The sequence below is a fragment of the Oncorhynchus mykiss genome, chromosome 13 (genome assembly GCF_057628025.1).
Source record: "Oncorhynchus mykiss isolate SJ-2025 chromosome 13, ASM5762802v1, whole genome shotgun sequence".
NCBI lineage: Eukaryota > Metazoa > Chordata > Actinopteri > Salmoniformes > Salmonidae > Oncorhynchus > Oncorhynchus mykiss.
In genome coordinates this window covers 10601417-10629120 of record NC_143034.1, presented here as the reverse complement: position 1 = coordinate 10629120, position 27704 = coordinate 10601417, and the positions used below count along the sequence as shown (strand labels likewise).

The following is a 27704-nucleotide window of genomic DNA, read 5'->3' as shown; positions in this document are numbered from 1 at the left end:
CAACAATACTTTTCGGGTGTTTGTCGCCCTGTCGCCACCTCACAAACCGGGAATTAAGTTATTATCAAATGAAATCCCTGAATATTAGCTAATCGTACGTTAATAATGTGGTGTACAAAAACATAAACTCGGCTCTAGTATGACTGTGACCGTTGTTCTAATGTCAGTTTTCCGTTGTAGTTTGAAAGTAAAGTAGAATACCCAGCTATGCTTGAAGACTTATCTAGATGACTAACTCTTCCTTGTCTAATGTTACTTACAACTTCATCACACACAAACCAGAGCAGTCGAGTACCGATAGCTATAACCATGATTAAAAGCTTCTTCGGGTTTTATGACGAACTACATGCAAAATGTGCGTTTTTGCCAGAAACTGGATGAAAATAAATATCCCAAAATTGATATGGATAAAATCATACTGACTACCCCAAAATCACTAATCAACATGCATTTATCTGTTAAAATCAATAAATCAGATCATTCCTCCCATATGGTTCCTTTTGGACGTCATAGAATATGTGTGTGTGTTATCTGAAAAAGGACGTTTGACTTTCAGGAAAACATATTGGTCAAGCTCAGACACTTTTTAATTTTTACTTATTAGGTGCATAATCTTAACAGGCTGGACATTTGGAGCCCAAATTAGCCCTAGCACTGTGAGTAAGCAAGATTGAGCTGCACTGTTTGACGTGACTGTAAATTAGCCGAAGTTGGCTAGCTTAGCAAGCAAGGGATAATAACCTTTCCAGCCAGTATGGCAATAGAACATTCACACCAACCTCAAATCTCAAAATCACACCAACAGACGCACAAAAGAAAGAACTATACCAACCTTTATTTAACTAGGCAAGTCAGTTATGAACAAATTCTTATTTACAATGCCAGCCAGCCAGCCAATGCTCCCAGTATGGCTATGCTTTAGGTCAGTTATCAACTCTGAAGATACATCAGCTATCTCACACAGGAGAGAGGCATTTCCACTGCTCCCAATGTGGGGAGAGTTTCAGGCAGTCATCAGCTCTGAAGAAACGCTAGGGAACTCACAACAAAGAGCCCCAAATACTTTGAAGATGCAAGAGTAACATGTTGTAATCATTGAATATCCTGTAATAAACTCTGAATGTCTGGTAATAAGTGGTAGTGAAAGAAGAATTTCAGTTTAAATATTGTATATTGAATAGGGTGACAACCTTTTAAAATTGCTATCATGTTATTAACACCGTAGCTATTATAAAATAAAAATTATGGTGGTGAAAGAAGAGTCAAACTCATGCTCTGTTGAGTTGTGTTTGAATGTTGTTTATTTAAGTAAAATTGTCACAGCTATGGCATGGCCCGTGGGGCAAAAGCGGTATGAGAGGAGCACCGTCAATTGAACAGTAATCTGTGCCGTTGCGTTGCTAGCTACATAGTTTTTTCTATTTTTTTTTCTCATTTTGTATCGCTTTTCTTTATTTGTATCAGATTCCAGGGAAAACAAAAAATACTTTAGGCCTTGTATCCACGGCTGGATCTGCGCCCAAGAGCACGCTCAAACTTCCTGCCCTTGGAGCGAATGTAGGGCTTGGTGTGACTGTGGGGGGTTCCACAGGCTTTTACAAAATGCCTGTACACCTCTCTGGCCTTACGGTGTCCTGACAGCAGCACGGTGCCCTGTCCTTTGGGGGCAGCCAGAGCCAGCTGGTCAAAGGTCATGACCGGCCTTCAGGATCCTGCGGAGAGCGCCGTCAGTCACCTTCAGAGCGCACACCTTGAGCTTGGGGATATCCTGAATTCTGACATCATCAGTGACGGTTCCCACGACAACTGTGGTTCGGTTCTCACGACCAGGCAGTTTCATCTTACGGATCATGCGAGACACCGATATCGGAAGCCTGTGGGTCCTGCTTATTAAGAGCCTCCTGAGGACCACCTTGTTGAAGGGAGCAGTGGAGCGACGGGCCAGGAATCTGTAAAGCTTGACCAGGAGCCTCAGGTTGATATCCTGACTCTTGGGCTCCTTACGGTGCACCTTAAGGTCCTTGTTGTGTTGGATGTCGACTCCCATCTTAGAATCACATATTTATCTCACTGAGGGCCGCACAAATATGTCACTTCCGGTTTGAGAACGCGGGCGGAAGTTTATATTGCAGATGTTTTTTCCTGGCGTATCCTTTACGCAGTCAAACAAGTGACTGTTAGTTTAAATGTGAGTTTATGGTCTCTTTAACTATTTGTTAGGGTTACCAAAGGCTTGACTTCCACTGTCAATTGTCAGTGATTCACACAAAAACAGTCTCGAAAGAAATAAGTCTTACCCGTGAGTAGGGTTGCCAACTTTCTCACTACCAGATAAGGGACAGTGTATATTCATATTATTTTCAATTGGAAATGCAAAACATTTTTATATTCCATTTATTCTATAGCTTTACTAAAACTGTATCATTATGTAAACGTATGTGAATAAACCTCAAAATAAATGATCAAAGAAGTCACAACTTGAACCTTTACAGCAAAAAAAAAAAAAAAAATTCAAATGCAAAAGAGCTTCACTTGCCGCGATTTTGTCATTTTCCGCAGTAGACGCCACGGAGAATGCACCGATATCGCTACTGTAGCACCTTTAGCTAGTGTGGCCTTCTTTAGCATTTCTGTGGATGCATGCTGAGTTAGGTCATTCTCACTTCCACGGCCAATTGAGAATTCCCGACGGCATAAAGTACAGAAAACCTTCGTCGAGTCCCCACTGACGGGCTTCACCCAGGTATTTTTTTGCTTCCCGTTGTTTGTTGTAGCTGCACAGTCTTTTCTTTTTTTCAGGTTTATCTATATTTCCTTGATCTGCCAAACCGACCGAACAACCAACAGAAATGACTTACAGGAATTGGCGCGTTTACGCTATACTGTGATTGGATGAATACACGGGACATGGGAGGTCCCGTATGGGACAACCCAATTTAGCCCAATATAAGGGACATCCCAGCTAATAAGGGCCAGTTGGCAACCCTACCAGTGAGGTCAATGTGGGAAGATTTTTCAGACACCAAGAACATGAAATAGACACAAGCTTACTCTTACAGGAGAGAAGCCTTTCCACTGCTGTTTGTGGGATGAGTTTCTCTTTTACAAACCTTAAATAGACACAAGCTTACTCACAAAGAAGCCTTACCACTGCTGTCAGTGTTGGAAGAGCTTCAGCCTGTTCCATAAACCAAAGACTCACCAGCTAGCTGGCACAGGAGACAAGCCTTACCATTGCTCTCTGCATGTGGTTAGTTTCATTAATGTATGAAACTTAGATATGTTCTGGAACTTTTTAGCCAATAGTTATGAAAGTGGCTCTTGAGCCAAAAGTGGTCCCCAAAAATGTCACATATGTGCACCGTAATTTCGCTCTCTCGCTCTGCTGTGTGTGCATTTTGCTAGATGTTACTCAAATGGCGAGGGACTGACGCGCATTGGCTGGAACTTGAATTGCTTGGGGGTTGGCCAACGTGGGGGAAAATGCGGAGAAAATGGTTCCTTTCAAACTAGGACAGTAATTATGCTCATAGATCACGCGTGGATGAACTACACATTGACACATCCAGCCCATAGCGGGAGGTTTAATAAATACTTATGTTGTCGCCAAGGTTTCGGAGCGTCAGAGAAGTCACATAGGAGAGAAGCCTTTTCACTGCTCCCAGTGTGGGGAGCGCTTCAGTCATACTGAAGACCTAAAGAAACATCAGCTAATTCAGCAGAGAAGCTTTACAACTGCTCTTGGTGTGGGAAGAGTTTTAAATTACTGAAAGAACATCAAAAGGCAATACACAGTGCAGTGCCAAATCCTGGGACCGTATCCACAATGTGTATCAGAGTAGAAAATGTGTCGTAAGTGCTGAGAATAGAGACATTTTACTCCTACTCTTATGGGTAAAAATCTAATCCATGCATGAAGCCTCTTCAGTCATGAGTTCCACTTAGTGGACAGATATTTAGGAGATGAGCTCATGAGCTGTCCTGACCAGTTAAGAGTTACCAGCAGGTGTCATGGTAATAGAAAAAGGCAGTGGGTCAGTGGTTCCTGCACCACATGCAATTGGTTTGGAGTTGTTCAAAGAATGTTTTGATATTTCTATATGATCAATCCAGAAATAATCTAGACCTACATGCAACAGTATTTCTCACTCTTTATACAATGATTTCACAAGGCCTATTTCTTTGTTTTTGTCAATTTCACATGATATGTCTAAATATTTATAACCACTAGGCTAATTAAACATGTTTTTCTTTTGATTATTGAATTACCTACATCATGTTATTTATTCCAAGTAATCCCTTTGGAGCACAATCACATTATTAAAAAAAAAAATATGCCTACAAATTGGGCAATTTAAGGCATCTAGGGTTTATGTTAAAGACGCAATATGCAGAAATGTACAGTGGGGCAAAAAAGTATTTAGTCAGCCACCCATTGTGCAAGTTTTCCCAACCGTATCTAACTAAATGTTGACAGAATATTTTTTTCCCCCTCTTCATGAAACCTGAAGTACATTTTTTTTTTTTATATTCTAATATGAAAATGTACTAAAGAATATGAATTACGACGAGGGTCACATTTTAATTCAATTGTCTTATTCCTCCAGAAATCCATTCACTTTCTATCTGCATAAATCAATACTTTCTAAACCAAACTTCCATTGTCGCAATTTAACCAGCCAGACAGCCAGGTTCCTCTTGGAAGCGTTTTATTCAGGCATATTGACGTCCATTTCACCAGGATCGTGGGTTAACTTGTCAGTAACATAATGTGGTACAATAATATGATTACTTGACTCAGTAACAAGGTATCCTAACTAATTACACTTTGTATTTGAGTAACAATAACTATAGTTGGCAATGCGTTACTTTCAGAATATACGGCGCATTCACAAAGTATTCAGACCCTTTCCTTTTATACAGATTCTGTTACGTTACAGCCTTATTCTAAAATTGATTTAATGACATGTTTTCCCTCACCAATCTACACACAGTATACCCCATAATGACAACGCACAATCTGAAAAAAAGTCATTGAAATACCTTATTCAGACCATTTGCTATGAGACTTGAAATTGAGCACAGGTAAATTCTGTTTCCATTGATCATCCTTGAGATGTTTCTACAACTTGATTGGAGTACACCTGTGGTAAATTCAAATGATTGGACATGATTTGGAAAGGCACACACCTGTCTATATAATGTCCCACAGTTGATAGTGCATGTCAGAGCAAAAACCAAACCATGAGGTTTTAGGAATTGTACATTGAGCTCCGAGACAGGATTGTGTCGAGGCACAGATCTGGGGAAGGGTACCAAAAACATGCCTGCAGCATTGAATGTCCCCAAGAACACAGTGGCCTCCATCATTCTTAAATGAAAGAAGTTTGGAACCACCAAGACTCTTCCTAGATCTGGCCGCCCCGGGAAAACTGAGGGGGAGAGGGGCCTTGGTCAGGGAGGTGACCAAGAACCCGATGGTCACTCTGACAGAGCTCCAAAGTTCTGTGCAGAACCTTCCAGAAGGACAACTATCTCTGCAGCACTAGACCAGTGCAGTGCCTTTATGTTAGAGTGGCCAGACAGAAGCTACTCCTCAGTTAAAGCTACATGACAGCCCACTTGGAGTTTGCCAAAAGGCACCTAAAGGACTCTCAGACCATGAAAAACAAGGTTATCTGGTCTGATGAAACCAAGCGTCACATCTGGAGGAAACCTGGCACCATTTCTACGGTGAAGCATGGTGGTGGCAGCATCAAGCTGTGGGGATGTTTTTCAACAGCAGGGACTGTGAGACAGGCCTTTTTGCTTTGTCATTATGGGGTATTGTGTAAAGATTGAGGGGGGGGGGGGACAATTTAATCAATTTTAGAACAAGGCTGTAACGTAACAAAATGTGGAAAAAGTTGTGCTTAAATTATCTGAAGAGACTTTGCCTACCAGGAGAGGCCGAAACTGTGGTTTACAGGTAACTAACTACAATATAGAAACCTTACTCACCAGAGCTCTCACATTATGAAAACCACCAAAAAAGTTCAGGACAAAGACACATAATATATATATATATATATATATATACACACACACACAACAACCTGCCAAATAAATTCTATACAATGTTTAGATTAAAACAGTGGAACAGGCCAATGGGCAACCTCTGCTCTATATAGGTTTGACCTTTGACCCGGTAGTGCACCATATAGGGAACAGGGTGTCATTTGGGACACAGTATGGAAAGAGAAGTGTTGAGGGCGGAGCTTCACGGGGGAGCATCCCTTACCCTCGCTCTCTCAGGACTTTTACCATGTCTTTTATTTTTTGTTCTAAATCCGTTTCATTGTAGTTCATGATTATATGCAAATAAAATATACTTCAGTAAGCTCATGAGTGTGTCCCCGTGTGTGTTTGGATATGTGTGTTCTCCTAAGTGTTGTTTTTGGGTATGTGTGTTTTCTGGTGTCTTCCGAGGTGCCCGGATAGAATAAACCTCTTGCCGCAGACAGGGCAAGGGAAGGGTCTCTCTCCCGTGTGAATGCGCCGGTGTATCTTTAAATAGTTAGAATGGGCGAAGTTGGCCCCGCAGTCGGCACAGCTGTAAGGCCTTTCCCCCGAGTGAGACCGTTCATGAGCCCGCATGTTCCCCCTCTGCGCGAAACCCTTCCCACACACGGAGCAGCAGTGTGGTTTCTCTCCGGTATGGGTCAAGTGGTGGACTTTCAGGTCCCCAGAGCTGAAGAAGCTTTTCCCACAGTCGGAGCAGAGGTATGGTCTCTCTCCAGTGTGGCTTAGCCAGTGAGTCTTTAGGCCTCCTGACCGAGCAAAGGTCTTCCCACATTCGGTGCAGCAGTACGGTTTCTCACCCGTGTGTGTGCGTTGGTGCCGTTGCAGCTTGGACTGGTTGAAGAAGCCTATCCCGCAGTCGGCGCAGGTGTACGGTCTCTCTTCATTGTGCGTCAACTCGTGGCTCTTCCGGTGCCCTGGCTCGGCGAAGCACTTCCCGCACTTGCAGCAAGAGTACGGTTTCTCTCCGGTGTGTCCTCGCTCGTGCCGAGCAAGCTTTGACGGTTTAGCGAAGATCTTGCCACAGTAAGAACAAGTGTAGTCGGGGGCCAGCTTCTTGATTCTGGTGTGGGTATTCTCATGTCTCTCTAGGTGTGATGGTCTGTCAAATGTCTTCCCACAGTCAGGGCATGGATGAAGTTTCTTCGCAGCCTTCTTCTTCTGGTGCTGTGGTTGCCCTGTTGCCACGGTCACTTCTGGAAGATAGTCTGGGTCCAACTTTATCATGTCTCCTATACAGATTGAATAACACAGACAAATAGATTAATACTTCATTTTTATTGAAGACCGTTCAGCAAGAGGAGACAGACAAGCACCTGGGGAGAACACTGAGAAAGGATTGTCGCGGGTGGGAATTAAATCCTGGTCTCCAATGGGGAGAATTTTGAGAGGGGATTAAACCCTGGTCTCCATTGGGGAGAACAGTTAAAGGGGATTAAACCCTGGTCTCCAGTGGGGAGAACAGTTAAAGGGGATTAAAACCTGGTATCCAGTGGGGAGAACAGTGAAAGGGGATTAAACCCTGATCTCCAGTGGGAGAACAGTTAAAGGGGATTAAACCCTGGTCTCCATTGGGGAGAACAGTGAAAGGGGATTAAACCCTGGTCTCCAGTGAGTCATACATGTGAGGTCCCGGGAGTTTTGACACTCAATCACGGCTATGCACAGATTATTACTTTATTGTTCCTAGAGGAGGGTAATGTTGTACGGTGTACAGAAACTTCTGTACTATATGAAAAATGGTTCGGTACTAGAATTTTTGGACCTTTCGCTACTTCTGCCATGTGTCTCACGTGTTTACTGATTGACAGGGTTGAGTCTAGTAATTTGTCTGAATTTTCTCACGGCCTCAGTAGCTAGCTAGGCTACTTGCGCATGCGATGGGGAATCATCTAACACCACGCAAGCCACTTTTGAGAAGCGGAGAGAGAGAGAGAATGCCAACAGCATGGCTTCTTCTAACAAAAACATCAAACCGGTATCTCCACGCCCACAACTTGTTGACAAAACTGACACCGGACTCAAACTATGGGAATACTTTGTTTACAGAGCAGATGAGGGCCAGCCCAACAAAACGTCTAAGCAAAAGGTGTTACAAAACAGCGCAGTGCAAGGGAGGTTTAGTTCCAAAATGACCCAGGGTTGAATTGGGCTGGGTCCCACCTATGATCCAAATGAGAGCCAGTTGGAGCTGAGACCCTTGGGTACCAGGGGACAACTGGCCACCTGGGGTAACTGGCCCCCGCCCCCTGTGATTCACATTAAGACCATAAGATGTCACCAAATTATTTTCCCACTGCTCTTGCTCAACAAAAAATGCCCTCTGTCATCACAACTTTTAGATATTTAAACAAAAATGATGTTGTTCTAGTTGTTCTAATTGTTCTAGTTGTTCTAGTTGTTCTAGTTGTTCTAGTTGTTCTAGTTGTTCTAGTTGTTCTAGTTGTTCTAGTTGTTCTAGTTGTTCTAATTTTTGTACATTTTTTTAAAGTTGTAGATATATTCCAATGTTTGATCTATAATTGTAAAAAAAAAAAAAAAAATACAAATAGGAAAGGCTTGAGATACAGTGTCCTCCACTAATATTGGGCCCCTTGGTAAATATGAGAAAAACGGGCTGTGAAAATGTTTTTATTGTTTATCCTCTTGGTCTTTCAATCAAAATACTCACAAAAATCTAACCTTTTAATGTAAAATAATAATAATAAATAATAAAGTAAAACATACAATTCTTATCATCAAACAAATATTCTCAAATATGTGAGCCACAATTATTGCCACCATTTCAATCAATACTTTGTGCAACCTCCCTGTGCAAAGATTACAGCTCTGAGTCTTCTCCTAGAATGCGTCATAAGGTTTAAGAACACATGGCAAGGGATCTGAGACCATTCCTCCATTTAGAATCTCTCCAGATCCTTCAGAGTCGAGGTCCACGCTCGTGGACTCTCCTCTTTAGCTCATCCCTCAGGTTTTCTATGGGGTTTAGGTCAGGAGACTGGGATGGCTTTGGTAAGACCTTGATTCTGTTGTCAGTGAACCATTTGTGTGGATTTTGAGTTGAGCTTTGGATCACTGTCCTGCTGGAAGATCCAACCACGGCCCAGTTTAAGCTTCCTAGCAGAGGCAGTTAGGTTTTGATCTAATATCCGCTGGTACATGGAGTCCATGATATCATGTATCCTAACAAGTTGTCCTGGGCCTTTGGAAGAAAAACAGTCCACAACATACTTCACAGTGGTGGTGAGGTACTTTTCTGAATGGACATCTTTCTGTCTACGCCAAACCCACATCTGGTGTTTGTTTCCAAAAAGGCTCTATTTTGGTCTCATCTGACCATAGAACTCAGTCCCATTGAAAGTTCCAGTAACTTTGGCAAATTGTAGGTGCCTCAGTATGTTGTTTGATGACAGCAAAGGCTTTTTTTATGGCAACTCTCCCAAACAACTTGTGGTTATGTAGGTGGTGTCTGATCGTAGTTTTGGAGACTTTCTGACCCCAAGACCCAATTAAGGTCTGCAATTCGCCAGCTGTGATCCTTGGACATTTTTGGGCCACTCGAACCATCCTCCTCACTGTGTGTGGGGTCAATATAGAAACACGTCCTCTTGCAGGCCGATTTGTTAACATCTCCAGTTGCTTTAAACTTCTTAATTATCGCCCTGATAGTGGAAATGGTCATTTTCAACCGCTGAGCTATTTTCTTATAGCCATTTCCTGATTTGTTCAGCATGACAACCTTTTGTCGCACATCATTACTGTATTCTCGGATCTTTCACATAGTGGTGGATGACTATGGGAACTTGGCCTGTGTGTCACCACATATTTATACCCCAGTGAAACAGGAAGTCGTGGCTTACCACTTAAGTGTTCCTAATCACCCAGGTTAACTTAAATGTAGCATATGAATGGGAATATAATTCAGTTAGATTTTACTCATAAGAATTTCTAGGGGTGCCAATAATTGTGGCACACGTTTCACAGCAAAATATCAATTTCACATTTTAATTTTTATTATTTTACTTAAATGAAAGGTTTGATTTTTGTGAATATTTTGAATGAAAGTCCAAGAGGATAAACAGAAAATAAATGTTTCTCAAAGCCCTTTTTGCTCATATTTACCCAGAATGCCAATATTAGTGGAGGGCACTGTAAATAATCCACTAGTTTAAGAGAGAAAAATGTAGATAATAACAAAAACTGTTGCGTTAAATAGCAATTGTGTCTACTCTGGTATTGGCATGTGCGCTCTAGCCAACAGCTAGATACAGTGCGGGTAAACTGTGTGAGTAGGGTAGTCTACGATACTAATTATTATGAATAAGAGGTAGTATATTTGTCAAACGGCAGTCAAGTATTCACCAGTATAAGACCCTCTATATTTATTGGAAAGGAGCATCAAGCTCATCACCGTACACTTTCACCACTCTGTTCCTAACTTACCTAGCCTAATAAAGTGCATGGTTTCCCGAGTCATAGTGAGAGGACCACACACCATATCATCACGTGACTCCAAGTTTACAATCGATATGATGGTTATTATATAAATATTTGCGCATAAAAGGCGTTTCCACTACCATTTCTCGCATAATTAACTTTACCGACAAAAAAAAAAAGATCCCACCATGTCGAACGAACAAATGATCTGTCTACATTAATAAAAATGTACCAAAACTTCCAGTTTCCATCAGAGCTGTCGTGACTTTACGAATATGACTTTACGCGCATAACAAATGTGTATGGGAAACGTGGATAGTGTAGAACATTCTTAATGCAGTCACGGGAAAACACGTCTGAAAGCACGTTTTGATGGCCACTGTTAACAGGAGGATCACTGAGCTTTCTACTGTTACTAGGCTACAATTTCTCAAAGCCAAAAAAATGAGTAGGCCATAAAATGGACCATTTTTAGAACGATTGTTTTTAACAGTGGTATGGTTTATGCACGTTAGCGCTCGCCAATGGAGTTGAATCCATAGATAAGACCGGGGCTAAATGTAACAAGGGTCAGGTGTAACAGGTGTACATTATATTCACCTTTCTTGGTTGGCTGAGTGCTAGTGGATGTTTTTTGGGGGGTACATTCAAGTCAGCAATATTTATTTATTTTACCTTTATTTAACTAGGCAAGTCAGTTTAGAACAAATTTTTATTTACATAAACAGCCTACCAAAAGGCCTCCTGCGGGGACCTAGGCTGGGATTAAATATATATATATATATATATATATATATATATATATATATATATAGGACAAAACACACATCATGACGCCAGAACACTACATAAAGAGAGACCTAAGACAACAACACAGCATGGCAGCAACACAACATGACAACAACACAAGGTAGTAGCAGCACAAAACATGGTACAAACATTATTGGGCACAGACACTACATCAAATGTAGCAACAAGACCCCTTGACTTTTTCCACATTTTGTTATGTTACAGCCTTATCCTAAAATTGATTAAATAAATAAAAATCTACACACAATGCCCCATAGTGACAAAGCGAAAACAGAGTTTTATACATTTTTGCAAATGTATTAAAAATAAAAAACAGATACATTATTTACATAAGTATTCAGACCCTTTGCTATGAGACTCAAAATTGAGCTCAGGTGCATCCTGTTTCCATTAATCAACCTTGGGATGTTTCTACAACTTGATTGGAGTCCACCTGTGGTAAATTCTATTGATTGGAAATGATTTGGAAAGGCACACACCGGTCTATATAATGTTCCACAGTTGACAGTGCATGTCAGAGCAAAAACCAAACCATGAGGTCAACGGAATTGTCCGTAGAGCTCCGAGACAGGGTTGTGTCGAGGCACAGATCCGGGGAAGGGTACCAAAAAATGTCTGCAGAAATAAAGGTCCCCAAGAACACAGTGGCCTCCATCATTCTTAAATGGAAGAAGTTTGGACCCACCAAGACTCTTCCTAGAGCTGACCGCCCGACCAAACTGAGTAATCGGGGGAGAGGGGCCACTCTGACAGAATTCTATAGTTCCTCTGTGGAGATGGGGGAAACTTCCAGAAGGAAAACTATCTCTGCAGCACTCCACCAATCAGGCCTTTATGGTAGAGTGGCCAGACGGAAGCCACTCCTCAGTAAAAGGCACATGACAGCTCGCTTGGAGTTTGCCAAAAGGCACATAAAGACTCTCAGACCATGAGAAACAAGATTCTCTGTTCTGATGAAACCAAGATTGAACTCTTTGGCCTGAATGCCAAGCATCACGTCTGGAGGAAACCTGGCACCATCCCTACGGTGAAGCATGGTGGTGACAGCATCATGCTATGGGGATGTTTTTCAGTGGCAGAGACTGGGAACTAGTTAGGATAGATGTAAAGATGAACGGTGCTAAGTACAGAGAGATCCTTAAATTCTTTGGGATAGGGGGCAGCATTTTCACTTTTGGATGAATAGCTTGCCCAGAGTAAACTGCCTCCTACTCAGTCCCAGATGCTAATATATGCATATTATTATTCGTATTGGATAGAAAACACTGAAGTTTCTAAAACTGTTTGAATGATGTCTGTGAGTATAACAGAACTCATATGGCAGGCAAAAAACAGAGAAAAAAATCTAAACAGGAAGTGGGAAATCTGAGGTTTGTAGTTTTTGATCTCAGCCCCTATCGAATACACAGTGGGATATGGGTTATTTTGCACTTCCTAAGGCTTCCACTAGATGTCAACCCTCTTTAGAACGTTGTTTCAGGCTTCTACAGTGAAGGGGGCCGGATGAGAGTTGTTTGACTAAGGGGTCTGGCAGCAGCCTCGTTCTCAGTCACATGAGAGGTATCTCTCATTCCATTGCTTTTTTACAGACAATGGAATTCTCTGGTTGGAACATTATTGAACATTTATGATAAAAACATCCTAAAGATTGATTATATACTTAGTTTGACAAATTTCTTCGACCTGTAATATAACTTTTTGAACTTTTTGTCCGACTGGACCTGAACGGGCGTTTGGATTTGTTTACCAAACGCTCTAACAAAAGAAGCTATTTGGACATAAATGGACATTATCGAACAAAATAAACATTTATTGTGGAACTGTGATTCCTGGGAGTGCATTCTGATGAAGATCATCAAAGGTACGTGAATATTTATAATGCTATTTTTGACTAATGTTGACTGCGCAACATGGCGGATTTATAATGATTTATAACAGTTTTATAATGAGTATTTCTGTGAATTAATGTGGCTCTCTGCACAATCACCGCATGTTTTAGAACTACTGAACGTAACGCGCCAATGTAAAATTAGATTGTTTGATATAAATATGCACTTTATCGAACAAAACATACACAATAATGTAACATGAGTGTTATCTGATGAAGATCATCAAAGGTTAGTGATTAATTTTATCTGCTAATTGTGCTTTTTGTGACTCCTCTCTTTGGCTGGAAAAATGGCTGGGTTTTTCTGTGGCTTGGTGGTGACATAACAATCATTTGTGGAGCTTTCGCTGTAAAGCATTTTTGAAATCAGACACTGTGGCTGGATTAATTAGAATTTTATCTTTAAAATGGTGTAAAATACTTGTATGTTTGAGAAATTAGATTTATATTTGTCGCCCTGCAATTTCATTGGCTGTTGGCGAGGGGTTCCCCAGTCCTAGACAGGTTAATGAAAACCTGCTCCAGAGTGCTCAGGACCTCAAACTGGGGCGAAGTTTCACCTTCCAACAGGACAACGACCATAAGCACACAGCCAAGACAACAGAGGAGTGGCTTCGGGACAAGTCTCTAAATGTCTTTGAATTGCCCAGAGTCCGGACTTGAAAACCGATCGAACAACTCTGGAGAAACCCGAAAATAGCTGTGCAGCAATGCTCCCCATCCAATCTGAGAGCTTGAGAAGATCTGCAGAGAAGAATGGGAGAAACTGCCCAAATACAGGTGTGCTAAGTTTGTAGCGTCATACCTAAGAACACTTAAGGCTGTAAATCGCTGCAAAAGGTGCTCCAACAAAGTACAGGGTAAAGGGTTTGAATAATTATGTAAATGTCATTTTATTTTAATTTCTAAAACATTTAAATGTTTTTGCTTTGTCATTATGAGGTATTGTGTGTTGATTGATGAGGGGAAAAACAGTTTCATACATTTTAGAATAAGGCTGTAACCTAACAAAATTTGGAAAAAGTCAAGGGGTCTGAATACTTTCTGAAGGCATTGTATGTGCTTTTGTCAGTATTATATTGTTAAGGCTAGTATATTATATCACCCTCCAATGCACTCATAACTTAGCTATGACAGCTATATATTTTGACTAGCTACGTAGCTAGCTCGTCTGGGCCTGCTAGTCGTGTTGCTAGCCAGCCAGCAGCCCTTGGCATTGCACCATGGGAGGTGAAATTCATTCTGGGAATCGTAGTATGCTGTGTGGACCATAGAATCCATTCTATTTCTACGGTGTGTGGACTAGGGCAAGACAAGAGCGTCAAAGGGTTTTTATATATTGTTTTGGAACTAAACTATTACATTTTACATACAATTATTTAGCTTATTAATGTCATTTGAACCAATATTATGACCATAGATTAGCAAAATAACCCTGATATGTATGAAATTACATTTTAAAACAGTTTAGATTTAATTGTACAATTATTTAGTATGCTCCGAGTCTCATATGATTTTGCAAAAGGAAAATTAAAGATTATTCTGTTATTAAATATGGTGCTTTGTTTTGTTTTTTTATAAATTTAATTTCAAATAACAGTTAAACGTAATGTTAATTTTTTTTGTTGCTGTGGTTTCGGTATCGTTTCGTATCGAGTATCATTTCCGTATTGAGTATCGTGATACAAAATTCTGGCATTGTGACATCACTAGAGGGGGGTATTACGTTCCAGCTACAGACAAACACACAGACAGTCATTGTAAATAAGACTTTGTTCTAAATTCACATGCCTGGCTAAAAAATAAACAAGACAAACTAAAAATGTTTATGTCAAAGTGCCATGGTTAACAATGAGAGAGAGCAAATCTCTCTATAAAAAAAAAGTGTAACAATCCCACACTAGGACAGAGGGCAGGCATGTCTGTCTTGTTTTACTGTGTGGTTTTAGAATTGATTTAGAATACCAGTTGTTTCCGCCAAAATTAGCACCTAGATCTAGACGCACTGCTCTGCTCTGCACAGGAGTTTCTCTCTTTTTCTGAAGAGCAAATCTCTCGTTCTGTGTCTTCACCAGTTTTTCTGCAGATGAATTCACTCAAGTAACTAAACTTGATCATTTGCAAGCTAGTTTTAGTTAAATGGCCGGGTATCCTGTTAGGATTCCAGCCCAAAACCAAACCCATCAAACTGCCTGATAATCACAGACCAGCGTCCGCATTCACAAAGCGTCTCAGTGTACCAGCGCTGATCTAGGATAATTTTTGCCTTTTAGATCATAATGAATAAGATTATGTGGACCGGAGGCACCTGGTCCTAGATCAACACTCTTAACCTACCACCAGTTTTTTATTATTTATTGCAGACAGCACCTTGCCGTTTGTATTTCAACGAACATTGTATGGAAAATATAAGGGAAAATACAACTGACAAATCACACTGTCATTCAGTGGAGGCTGCTGAGAGGAGGACGGCTCATAATAATGGCTGGAATGGAGCCAATGGAACGGCATCAAACACATGGAAACCATGCGTTTGATGTATTTGATACCATCCCACTAATTCTGCTCCAGCAATTACCACGAGCCCATCCTCCCCACTTAAGGTGGCACCAACCTCCTGTGCTGTCATCGTATCTTTGTCGTCCCTGACGATGGCCATGCTGCCGAAACACACCGAGGTTTTAAATCTTTGTTCTATTGAACATGCCATAACAATAAAAGCATTTTAATGATATGAAGAGTGTCTTGGTCCTTGTTTCTTTGATGACCTATTAACCGCTCTGCCAAAGAGCACCTATCTAACTGCTCTACCAAAGAACACCTATCTAACCGCTCTGCCAAAGAGCACCTATCTAACTGCTCTACCAAAGAACACCTATCTAACTGCTCTACCAAAGAACACCTATCTAACCGCTCTGCCAAAGAGCACCTATCTAACCGCTCTACCAAAGAGCACCTATCTAACCACTCTACCAAAGAGCACCTATCTAACTGCTCTACCAAAGAACACCTATCTAACCGCTCTACCAAAGAACACCTATCTAACCGCTCTGCCAAAGAGCACCTATCTAACCGCTCTACCAAAGAGCACCTATCTAACCGCTCTACCAAAGAGCACCTATCTACAAACACCTACCATTGTATATCCTAGCAACCCTTCCTTCCTTTGTCACAAATCACACTGTATCAGACAGATCATGATGTTGTTGTGATATCAACATTATTATGACACTAACTTTCTCCCGACACCTCACAGGCCCACCTACAACGGGTGGATTCAGTGACATGACACAATCTGAACGTTGCAGATAGAAATGGCATGAAAGGAGCTGACGTGATTCCCTATTCCCCCTCAAGGTCAACTCTGGACCTCGAAGCCAGTTCCACTGCTTGTTTTCATTTTCCCCCTCTAACCAGGGCTGCTGAACTATCCGGTAGAACAGAAGACCAGCAGGCTCTGGACCTCGTAGGGTAAGAGTTGAATAGCCCTGCTTATTCAATCTGACAGGCAATCATTTCTGTTTGACACCATAGATTTCTACCTGATTCGAACTTACATCCTCTGAACAGGCCTCTGGACTTACCCGGGTAAACCATTTCATCTTCCTCTGCTTCTGCTTCATCATCTTCCTCCTCCTCCTCTTCTTTGATAATCATATTAAATCTGGGTCTTTCTGCCACGGCGAGACCTGAGAGGTGGTCTGAAATAACCAAACCAATATAATTAATTGCCAGCTAATACTGTAATGCTGGACATGCACCATTGGGGCCCTGTGTTCTTCTAGGAACTGAAGGGAATAAGTAAGGGAGAATCTCAGTTTAATTTGCTTGATTCCTTGTCCTCTCTCCTTGCTTCTTTCTCAAAACCCATTGGATGAGGTCAGAGGTCCCTCCCCTCTGACCTTTACATCCAATCATTTTTCAGAAGGAGAGAGGATGCGAGGAATCTAGGAAATGCAATTGAGATTCTCCCTAAGTCATCATAATGCTCTGGTTTGGCCTACCTCTAGTTGGGATTCTCCCTAAGGCAACATAATGCTCTGGTTAGGCCTACATCTAGTTGGGATTCTCCCTAAGTCAACATAATGCTCTGATATTTGTTTTATTTATTTAACTAGGCAAGTCACTTAAGAACAAATTCTTATGTACAATGACGGCCTACACCGGCCAAACCCGGACGAAGCTGGGTCAATTGTGCGCCGCCCTATGGGACTCCCAATCACGGCCAGTTGTGATACAGCCTGGATTCGAACCAGGGTGTCTGTAGTGACACCTCTAGCATTGAGATGCAGTGCCTTAGATCGCGTGGTTAGGTTTACCTCTAGTTGCCTCTACTGTTGTCTTTGATCAGTCCCGGATCCAACTCTTTTTTTTCATAGTATTCCATTCATAATCATTTTGTTCACTGCTTTATATTTTTTACACTACTAACCTCTATCTCCCATAGGTGCAGATCTAGGATTAGCCTAATCTCCCCCAAGCCTCTCTCATTGGTGGGAGAAATACAAAACTGACCAAAGATCAGCGTCTAGGGCCAACTTCACGCAACATGGACTCACCTGGGTCAGCCATGTCACTATGTCCCTCCTCTTCCTCTTCCTTCACAGTCACATTGGGTTCAGGTTCTGGGGCAGTGGGACTAGGAAGGTAGTCTGATTCCGACTCAGACCCGGCGTTCTCGCCAAAATCCATTTCTGAATCCTTTTGGGCTTGTAATTGTTTATTCTAGTGTAGATCCATGGTTATCTGTGGGTTCAATGACACATACACACAATGATATGAGGTTATTTAACACAGGGTTCCCCAAACTGGGTCATGGTGCCCCCCGTGGGGGCACATTTTGATTTTTGCTCTGGCACAACACGACACAGCTGATTCAAGTATTTGTGCTAGGGCAGAACCAAAACCTGCACCGGGGGGGGGGACGACGACCCTGGAAACCCTTGTTTAACAGGCATGCGGTCTTGACCACAGCCTCATGGCCGGTTAACACAGGTGTGCCTTATTGTTAATTAAGGGCGTGGCATCAGGTATAAATGTTTGGCCATCAGTTCAGTCAGGGGCTCCCCTTGATGGTATTCATTTAAATCAGTTGTTTTATAGCAATGCTCTTATTCCACCTAGAACCGGTCTTCTGTGGACACGCCCTGGACACTGTCAAGGCTGCTAATAAGGACTACTTTCATTGACTGTTTTTTTCTTTTTCTTTTTAAACTAAAGCTCTATCACTGACTATACACACACTCACCACATAAGCTGCTGCTACAGCTCAGTATTATGTATCTGGATGCCTAGTCACTTTACATGGTATCCCTGCACATCAACTTGGTACTGGTACTCCCTGTATATAGCCATGTTAATGTTATTCACTCTATTCATTCCTTGTGTCACTACTTCTATTTTTATAGGACCCTGTAAGTAAGCATTTCACTGTTAGAGGCAGGTGATAAATCACATTAGGATGTGTTGTTCGTTGATTTAAAACAAATGTACATTGTCAGCAACTGTCACTAACCTTGGTCTTATAGGCATACTACAAAAATCTATTTTTTATTTTACCAGGTAAGTTGACTGAGAACACATTCTCATTTACAGCAACGACCTGGGGAATAGTTACAGGGGAGAGGAGATGTTTATTTATTTATTTATTTATTTATTTATTTAGGAGATTATTGTGCATTTGAGAATTAACAAAAAACGAAGATAAATTGTTGCAGCATATCTTGGAATCCTCATGCTCTACCCCTGATGAGAACTTGTTGTGCAATTGCTTAGTGCTAGTTATTTACCGGATGACCTCACCTCTTTAAACAGGGGGCGTAGATCGGCTCACTTCAAAGATTAATTGTGTTACAAATGCAGGTTTTTGACCGTTACACTCTAGTTTACATGTGATTGTATTATCATAGACACAAGGAGAGAAGAGACGCTAAACAAGATGGATAGTGGTGATGCTACACAATATTAGCTAACTGAGCTAGCTCTCGCCGAAACTGACCCGTCCTTTTCGTAGCATTAGCCACCTAGCGTTCTGGTATATAGTGCTAGCTTGGGTGAGCACCTTTTCAATATAGCTGCGTACATTTAATTGCCCGTTAAAACAAAAATTGTTAACTAGCCAGCGAGCTGTTACTCACCTCGACTTCCCTAGCGGATGTTATGACTGGAGATCTACGTCGACATTCGATTGCTCTGGCCTGAGAGCGCAGACAAACAGGAAGTTGTTGCCTTATCGTTGATTCCCCACGACTGCAACTGTATTTTTCTCTAAATATACAATGTAAAACGAAAAAACTTGAGCAACAAGACAACTTTATCTGGACGCACAGAAGAACCACAAATCGAAAATAAGGTGATAATATTTTAATGCCACACAATATAGTCGTAGAGATAATTGCTAGCTATCCAGCTAACGTTAGCCAGCTAGCTATAACTACCTACAATGGGTCCGGTTAACTATAGCTACCAACGTTTATAACCGATATCTAGCTCGAACCCTACACTGAATCCCGAATTAACACACAGCTCCTTATGCACTTAGCTATGTAGCTATAACTGAGAGGATTGGATAGGAGTCTGTTTGCAATACAGCAATAATTCCACCAGCCTGGCCTTTCGAAGGGCGAGATGGAGTACAGTAGTTGAGCTACTAGGCTATATTGCTTAGCTACAGCCGAACACCTATAAGATCAACACACTTCTAAGGGGTATCTTGTCTAACAATCACCTGCAGTTGAGCCCTTGACAAAGTATTTATTTAATGGTAATTAAAGTATTATCAAATTATTTTATTATTCAGGAACAGAGGAGAACGAGTGAAAGACCTTGGGAGTAGCTTACTAGAGAGCACCGAACGAATTTCAGGTGTTCAACAACTTCATCATTTCTGATACCTCGTGAGCAAGACAATATGAATCGTGAAAGAGAAACGTTGATGGATGAAATTGAAGAGAGTTTATGGACTTTAACAGAGGACAATTTACGCTCCCTTTGTGAATGCAGTGGAATAGGTGGCAAGGATGGATCCGAAATGAAAGGAAAGAATCAACGAGCACTGCGGCGTAAAATCATGGAGGAAACATGGGAAAATGAGGATTTAATGAAATCTGAGGATCGGGGAATGTCATGGTTACTCCAACTGAAAGAGGACATCAAAAGGATACAGGATGCTGGGGGTGTGGCCTCCAGACAATCAGCGTCAGCGCATGTGGACGACGGAGCACAAGGAAGCTGCGACGCAGAACGTAAAGAGGATGGAGGGAATCATTATAGTTACCAGAACAACCCTCACCTGTCCCCCTTCCAAGAATCCCCAGGTAGTGCTTCACTTGGACTCGAAAGCAGGAAAACACCGGGGCTGAGTGGAACGGTGAAAGGAGGAGAAGAGGAGGAGGAGGAGGAAGAAGAAGATTTGATTGAGGCAGCAGAGAAGAGTGTTAAAAAACGCCAGCCGAAACGCACAGTGAAAAAACCCCACTGCTGCTCAGACTGTGGCAAAAGCTTCAGTCACAAAAGTCATTTGACTGTCCATCAGCACACGCACACCGGAGAGAAGCCTTACCACTGTACGCAGTGCGAGAACAGTTTCTACTGCTCATCTTATCTGATATCACACATGCGAACGCACACCGGTGAAAAGCCCTACCGCTGCTCCGACTGTGGGAAGAGGTTTGGCCAATCGAACGCCCTGAAGCTACACCGCATGCGAAGGCACACCGGCGAGCTGCCATTCTCTTGTTTGGATTGTCCGAAACGTTTCGTCACGTCGGCACACTTGAAATCCCACCAGAGAGTCCACACGGGAGAGAAGCCCTACCACTGCTCGGACTGCGGGAAGAATTTCTCCCACTCGAGTGCCCTGAGACTCCACCAGAAAACCCACAGCGGAGAGAAACCTTTCATCTGCGAATGTGGAAAGAGCTTCATTAACTGGGCCCACTTAAACTCCCATCAAAGATCCCACACCGGTGAGAAGCCTTACTGTTGCGAGCAGTGTGGCAAGTGCTTCTCTGAATCCGGCACCCTGTCAAATCATCAGAGAACTCATACTGGGGAGAAGCCTTACAGCTGTGATCAGTGTGGGGAGAGGTTCGCTCAGTCGGGATCTCTGACAATCCACCAGAGGACACACACAGGAGAGAAGCCCTACGCCTGTGATCAGTGTGAGAAGAGGTTCATTACCTCTAGCCACCTGAGACGCCACCAGAGGACTCACACTGGAGAGAAGCCTCACCTCTGTGATGAATGTGGCAAGAGCTTCACGCGGGCCGGAGCCCTGGCGAGCCACCGCAAAACACACACCGGAGAGAAACCCTACAGCTGTGATCTGTGCGGGAAGAGTTTTGTTCAGTCTGGGCAACTGACGAGCCACCAGCGCACACACACAGGAGCCAAGCCGTATGGCTGCGATCAGTGTAGTGAAAGATTCACTCAATCAGCCACCCTGGCCAATCATCAACGAACACACACGGGAGAGAAGCCCTACGGTTGTAATCTATGCGAGAAGAGCTTCGCTCAGTCGGGGCACCTAAAAAGTCACCAGAAAGCCCACGCCAGAGGAGGAATGTGTCCTCTTCCAACCCTCTCCTCTCCGACATCTGTTCCGGTACCTTCTGTAAGTTCTAAATGGTCCAAAACTCAGCTGCCGGACTCCTCAGCCACACCAAGTTCTGAAACCACATCACCAGTGTTCTATGTGAACACTGGCTACCCGCTACACACCGCACCTTCTGCTACTAAACCCCCTTATTGACCTGTTTTCTGCACCAGTGGTTGTCAAACCTCTCCTCAGGGACGTTTTGTGTATTTTGATCTATTCCAGAACTAATACACCTGATTCAACTAGTCAACTAATCCTAAAAGCCCTTGACTAGGTGAATCAGGTGAGCTAGTTCAGGAATACAACAAAGTTGTGAAACGTCTGGGGGATGTCCAAGGAAAGGTTTGAGAAACACTGCTCAACACCGTGGACACTATGGGGTGGTTTCCCGGACACAGATTATCATTTAAAAAATAATTGATTAGAGATTCTCCATTGAGCTTGTTTTTTAGTTTAGGGCTAGTGTATTGGGGTTATATTTATCATATATGCATGTATACCTTACATGCTACTCGTAATAAGACAGCAAAAAAAGATAATTAAATTAAGTATCTGACTCCATAAGATTAATGGCAATATGCAAGAGACTATAGTTAGTGTTACAAGACATCCTTCTAGGCATGGTCAGAGAGAGAATGAGGCAGACGAAGAAACCATGGCTCATGGGAGAGAGAAAGAAATTGAGAGTATCTCACCACAGCAGTTCAGGAACCAAAAAAGAGAAAGGAAATGAATGTAAGACCTTTTATAATGTCAGACTTGTTTGAATTCAAAATCTGAGTTGTTGACCAATAGCATTACTGTAAAGCTAACCTCCAATCAGATATCATACCTACAGACCTGTAAAGACAACAGAAGCTCTGCTTGTCAGAGGTCTGACAATGCGGTTGGAGAATAACACAGAGAAGACGACACAGAGGACATTCTGGCTTACAGTTGATAAGAAGGGTCTCTTCTGGGGCTGACCTGCTCTGAACTAGTATTAAGCGTTGTCTCGGAAACCGGCTCTATGGGCTAAACAACATCATACTGACCTGTTTCAATGTCATAGAACATGTCATAGTGAACTGTGTGTGTGGAGTGGGGGATGTTTGGGTGAGTGAGTGGGGGGGGGGGGGGGGGGGGGGGTGTTGAGAGTTGTATCTTTCATGTACTCCCATTATCAATTCAATTGTTATAATGTAGAATGTTTTAACAATAGTAGGTATGTATTCATGTATTCAATTGATCAATAAATTCAACCTATTATCTTCTCAACCAAGTCAGTTCATCTCCTTAATTGTTTAGTACGCTTAAAAAATATATATATAATCTGTTTTAATATAAGTGCATTGAGTGTGGGAAATGTGCTCTACAAAATATAATTATTGTTATTAAAGAATTATGAAACGACTCGTGAAACTGGAATAAAGGATACATCTCATAATAATATACAAGGTCAAGCACTTTTCATGCTTTGTCTTCACCCGAAAAAACATCAGGACTCTTGAGAAGTTCCTGTTCAAAGTGGGTGTCAGGTAAAAGTAGACGATGGCAGATAACAGGATTCTTAGTGAAAGGGCTGTTGTTGTTGAACGTGTTCTTGATTTATAGATCCGGTAAAATCTTATCCAGGATCTTTCCGAAGTAAGATTAGCCTACACGAGACGCTTATTTGTCACTACTTAAATCAAGTTTTTATATCTAAATCAACGTTTGATTGGTCTGGTATTTGAGCTCATCGGACTTGAGATCCTGGAATTATTTCCCAGCAACCCCCTAATCTTTATCTAAAGGCTGCGACTAGCAAAGTAAATGTAGCCCACTTACTTATTTGTCATGTGAATAAACTCTTCAGGAAACAATATCTTCCACAATGGATCAGGTGAGTTTGTATGCTTTTCAACAGCATAGGCATGCTGTTTTGTATTAAAAAAAATAATAATGTTTTATTGTAGAGGAGAGGAAAAATGCATACAAATGTACATTTTGTTGTGAGCAATTATTTCGACATAAATGACATGAACAGACAAAACATCAGTATAATACAGCTGAATATGAAAGTTAACACATTTAAACAAAATGCGTACATCAAAAACGGTATGAAGAGAAAAGGAAAAACCGAGACTCAAGACAACGTGACTGAACAGAAACCTCCTGCACCTTGTTCTGGGGACAATAAAAGGCCACTCTACAATGTGCCGTTTTCACACGCAACACAATGCCACAGATGTCTCATGTTGAGGGAATGTGCAATTGGCAGAGCGCTTGTCAGATAATTTAATGTTCATTTCTCAACCATAAACCATGGTAGAGAGGTAATTCTACAGAAGACGTTTTATATTTTTGTTCAGTGTTCAATAACATTCTCAGTAACGGTTACAGAAATATTTTTTTCTTCTTATAACTGTGATGGTGTTTACCTACATTAGTTGAATGCACTGACTATGTCACACTGGATAAGAGCTCCTGCTGAATGACCAAACTGTAAAAGTAAAAACAAACATGTTCAAAGCGTGCTGGATATTATTCTAAGGAAATTAACATTAAATTACCAGACCAAGGGCCTCCCCGGTGGCGCAGGGATCCGGTAGGGATATCCTTGTCTCATCGCGCACTAGCGACTCCTGTGGCGGGCCGGGCGCAGTGCACGCTAACCAGGTCGGTAGGTGCACAGTGTTTCCTCCTCACATTGGTGCGGCCTGCTTACGGGTTGGATGCGCGCTGTGTTAAGAAGCAGTGCGGCTTGGTTGGGTTGTGTTTCGGAGGACAAATGGCTTTCGACCTTCGTCTCTCCCGAGCCCATACGGGAGTTGTAGCGATGAGACAAGATAGTAACTACTAACAATTGGATACCACGAAATTGGGGAGAAAAGGGGGTAAACATTTTTTTTATATAAATTACCAGACCAAATCTGAACAAATTATAGACGTCTTGGCTATGTTTCACACGTTTGAAAAGCACGGTTCAGTACGGTACAGGACAGTAGAGTTTTATTCAGTAGAGTACAGTACGGTACAGTAGAGTTTAATTCAGTTGTGTACATTAGAGTAAAGTAGGGTACAATACAGTACATTATACTGGACTATTCTACTATACTGAACTATACTTTACTTTCCTGTATTGTACTGTACTGTGCTGTACTGAACTATACTTTACTTTCCTGTATTGTACTGTACTGTGCTGTACTGAACTATACTTTACTTTCCTGTATTGTACTGTACTGTGCTGTACTGAACTATACTTTACTTTCCTGTATTGTACTGTACTGTGCTGTACTGAACTATACTTTACTTTCCTGTATTGTACTGTACTGTGCTGTACTGAACTATACTTTACTTTCCTGTACTGTACTGTACTGTGCTGTACTGAACTATACTTTCCTGTATTGTACTATACTTTACTTTCCTGTACTGTGCTGTACTGTGAACTATACTTTCCTGTATTGTACTATACTTTACTTTCCTGTACTGTACTGTACTGTGCTGTACTGAACTATACTTTACTTTCCTGTACTGTACTGTACTGTGCTGCTCTCTACTGGACTGTGATGTACTGTGCTGTACTGTGCTGCTCTCTACTGGACTGTGATGTACTGTGCTGCTCTCTACTGGACTGTGATGTACTGTGCTGCTCTCTACTGGACTGTACTGTACTGTGCTGCTCTCTACTGGACTGTGATGTACTGTACTGTACTGTGCTGCTCTCTACTGGACTGTGATGTACTGTGCTGTACTGTGCTGCTCTCTACTGGACTGTGATGTACTGTACTGTGCTGCTCTCTACTGGACTGTGATGTACTGTGCTGCTCTCTACTGGACTGTGCTGTACTGTGCTGCTCTCTACTGGACTGTGATGTACTGTGCTGCTCTCTACTGGACTGTGCTGTACTGTGCTGCTCTCTACTGGACTGTGATGTACTGTGCTGCTCTCTACTGGACTGTGCTGTACTGTGCTGCTCTCTACTGGACTGTACTGTACTGTGCTGCTCTCTACTGGACTGTGATGTACTGTGCTGCTCTCTACTGGACTGTGATGTACTGTGCTGCTCTCTACTGGACTGTGATGTACTGTGCTGCTCTCTACTGGACTGTGATGTACTGTGCTGCTCTCTACTGGACTGTGATGTACTGTGCTGCTCTCTACTGGACTGTGATGTACTGTGCTGCTCTCTACTGGACTGTGATGTACTGTGCTGCTCTCTACTGGACTGTGATGTACTGTGCTGCTCTCTACTGGACTGTGATGTACTGTGCTGCTCTCTACTGGACTGTGCTGTACTGTGCTGCTCTCTACTGGACTGTGATGTACTGTGCTGCTCTCTACTGGACTGTGATGTACTGTGCTGCTCTCTACTGGACTGTGATGTACTGTGCTGCTCTCTACTGGACTGTGCTGTACTGTGCTGCTCTCTACTGGACTGTGCTGTACTGTGCTGCTCTCTACTGGACTGTGCTGTACTGTGCTGCTCTCTACTGGACTGTGCTGTACTGTGCTGCTCTCTACTGGACTGTGCTGTACTGTGCTGCTCTCTACTGGACTGTGCTGCTCTCTACTGTACTGTGCTGCTCTCTACTGGACTGTGCTGTACTGTGCTGCTCTCTACTGGACTGTGCTGCTCTCTACTGGACTGTGCTGTACTGTGCTGCTCTCTACTGGACTGTGCTGCTCTCTACTGGACTGTGATGTACTGTGCTGCTCTCTACTGGACTGTGATGTACTGTGCTGCTCTCTACTGGACTGTGCTGTACTGTGCTGCTCTCTACTGGACTGTGCTGTACTGTGCTGCTCTCTACTGGACTGTACTGTACTGTGCTGCTCTCTACTGGACTGTGATGTACTGTGCTGCTCTCTACTGGACTGTGCTGTACTGTGCTGCTCTCTACTGGACTGTGCTGTACTGTGCTGCTCTCTACTGGACTGTGATGTACTGTGCTGCTCTCTACTGGACTGTGCTGTACTGTGCTGCTCTCTACTGGACTGTGCTGTACTGTGCTGCTCTCTACTGGACTGTGATGTACTGTGCTGCTCTCTACTGGACTGTGCTGCTCTCTACTGGACTGTGCTGTACTGTGCTGCTCTCTACTGGACTGTGCTGTACTGTGCTGCTCTCTACTGGACTGTGCTGTACTGTGCTGCTCTCTACTGGACTGTGCTGTACTGTGCTGCTCTCTACTGGACTGTACTGTACTGTGCTGCTCTCTACTGGACTGTACTGTACTGTGCTGCTCTCTACTGGACTGTGCTGTACTGTGCTGCTCTCTACTGGACTGTGCTGTACTGTGCTGCTCTCTACTGGACTGTGCTGCTCTCTACTGTACTGTGCTGCTCTCTACTGGACTGTACTGTACTGTGCTGCTCTCTACTGGACTGTGCTGTACTGTGCTGCTCTCTACTGGACTGTGCTGTACTGTGCTGCTCTCTACTGGACTGTGCTGTACTGTGCTGCTCTCTACTGGACTGTGCTGTACTGTGCTGCTCTCTACTGGACTGTGCTGTACTGTGCTGCTCTCTACTGGACTGTACTGTACTGTGCTGCTCTCTACTGGACTGTGCTGTACTGTGCTGCTCTCTACTGGACTGTGCTGTACTGTGCTGCTCTCTACTGGACTGTGCTGTACTGTGCTGCTCTCTACTGGACTGTGATGTACTGTGCTGCTCTCTACTGGACTGTGCTGTACTGTGCTGCTCTCTACTGGACTGTGCTGTACTGTGCTGCTCTCTACTGGACTGTGATGTACTGTGCTGCTCTCTACTGGACTGTGCTGTACTGTGCTGCTCTCTACTGGACTGTGCTGTACAAACTTGTGAACCATAGGCGTCTATGTTTGGGTCAAATCAAGGCCGGACCAAAAACACACGGCCGGAAGACATTGGCGTCGGTCCGTGCTGAGTGGAATAATCCAGCCTTGTCTAGCGTATTTTGTTTT

At 42.7% G+C, this 27704-nt stretch overlaps 2 protein-coding genes and 1 pseudogene across 3 annotated transcripts; 1 reads left to right on the top strand and 2 right to left on the bottom strand.

The window, feature by feature from the left end:
- Positions 1-1430: 1430 nt before the first annotated feature.
- Positions 1431-2061, bottom strand: LOC149978691 (large ribosomal subunit protein eL18 pseudogene; annotated as a pseudogene).
- A 2631-nt stretch (positions 2062-4692) lies between these two features.
- On the bottom strand, positions 4693-19445 carry LOC110485387 (uncharacterized). 2 transcript variants are annotated; one of them, XM_036948836.2, is made up of 4 exons: positions 19333-19445; positions 17755-17941; positions 16780-16896; positions 4693-7292 (listed from the first exon to the last, which is right to left on the bottom strand). In XM_036948836.2, the coding sequence occupies exons 2-4, from the start codon at positions 17885-17887 to the stop codon at positions 6424-6426; spliced, it is 1119 nt and encodes a 372-aa protein (XP_036804731.2). In that variant the 5' UTR covers positions 17888-17941; positions 19333-19445; the 3' UTR covers positions 4693-6423. The 2 variants fall into 2 exon arrangements, with proteins under 2 accessions (XP_036804731.2, XP_036804732.2); XM_036948837.2 differs by lacking the exon at positions 19333-19445 and adding an exon at positions 18998-19130.
- LOC110485379 (uncharacterized) lies at positions 19321-23051 on the top strand. Its single transcript, XM_036973014.2, has 2 exons — positions 19321-19547; positions 19995-23051. The coding sequence occupies exon 2, from the start codon at positions 20106-20108 to the stop codon at positions 21945-21947; it is 1842 nt and encodes a 613-aa protein (XP_036828909.2). The 5' UTR covers positions 19321-19547; positions 19995-20105; the 3' UTR covers positions 21948-23051.
- The last annotated feature ends 4653 nt before the right edge of the window (positions 23052-27704 follow it).

Bases quoted from the DNA above. Each gene is read 5' to 3' on its own strand.
- LOC110485387 (XM_036948836.2), bottom strand. From the start codon at position 17,887: ATGGATTTTGGCGAGAACGCCGGGTCTGAGTCGGAATCAGACTACCTT. The intron at 16,897-17,754 runs GTGAGTCCATGT...TGGTTATTTCAG, and splicing joins TAGTGACATGGCTGACCCAG to ACCACCTCTCAGGTCTCGCC. The intron at 7,293-16,779 runs GTAAGTCCAGAG...CAATCTGTATAG, and splicing joins AGATGAAATGGTTTACCCGG to GAGACATGATAAAGTTGGAC.
- LOC110485379 (XM_036973014.2), top strand. From the start codon at position 20,106: ATGAATCGTGAAAGAGAAACGTTGATGGATGAAATTGAAGAGAGTTTA.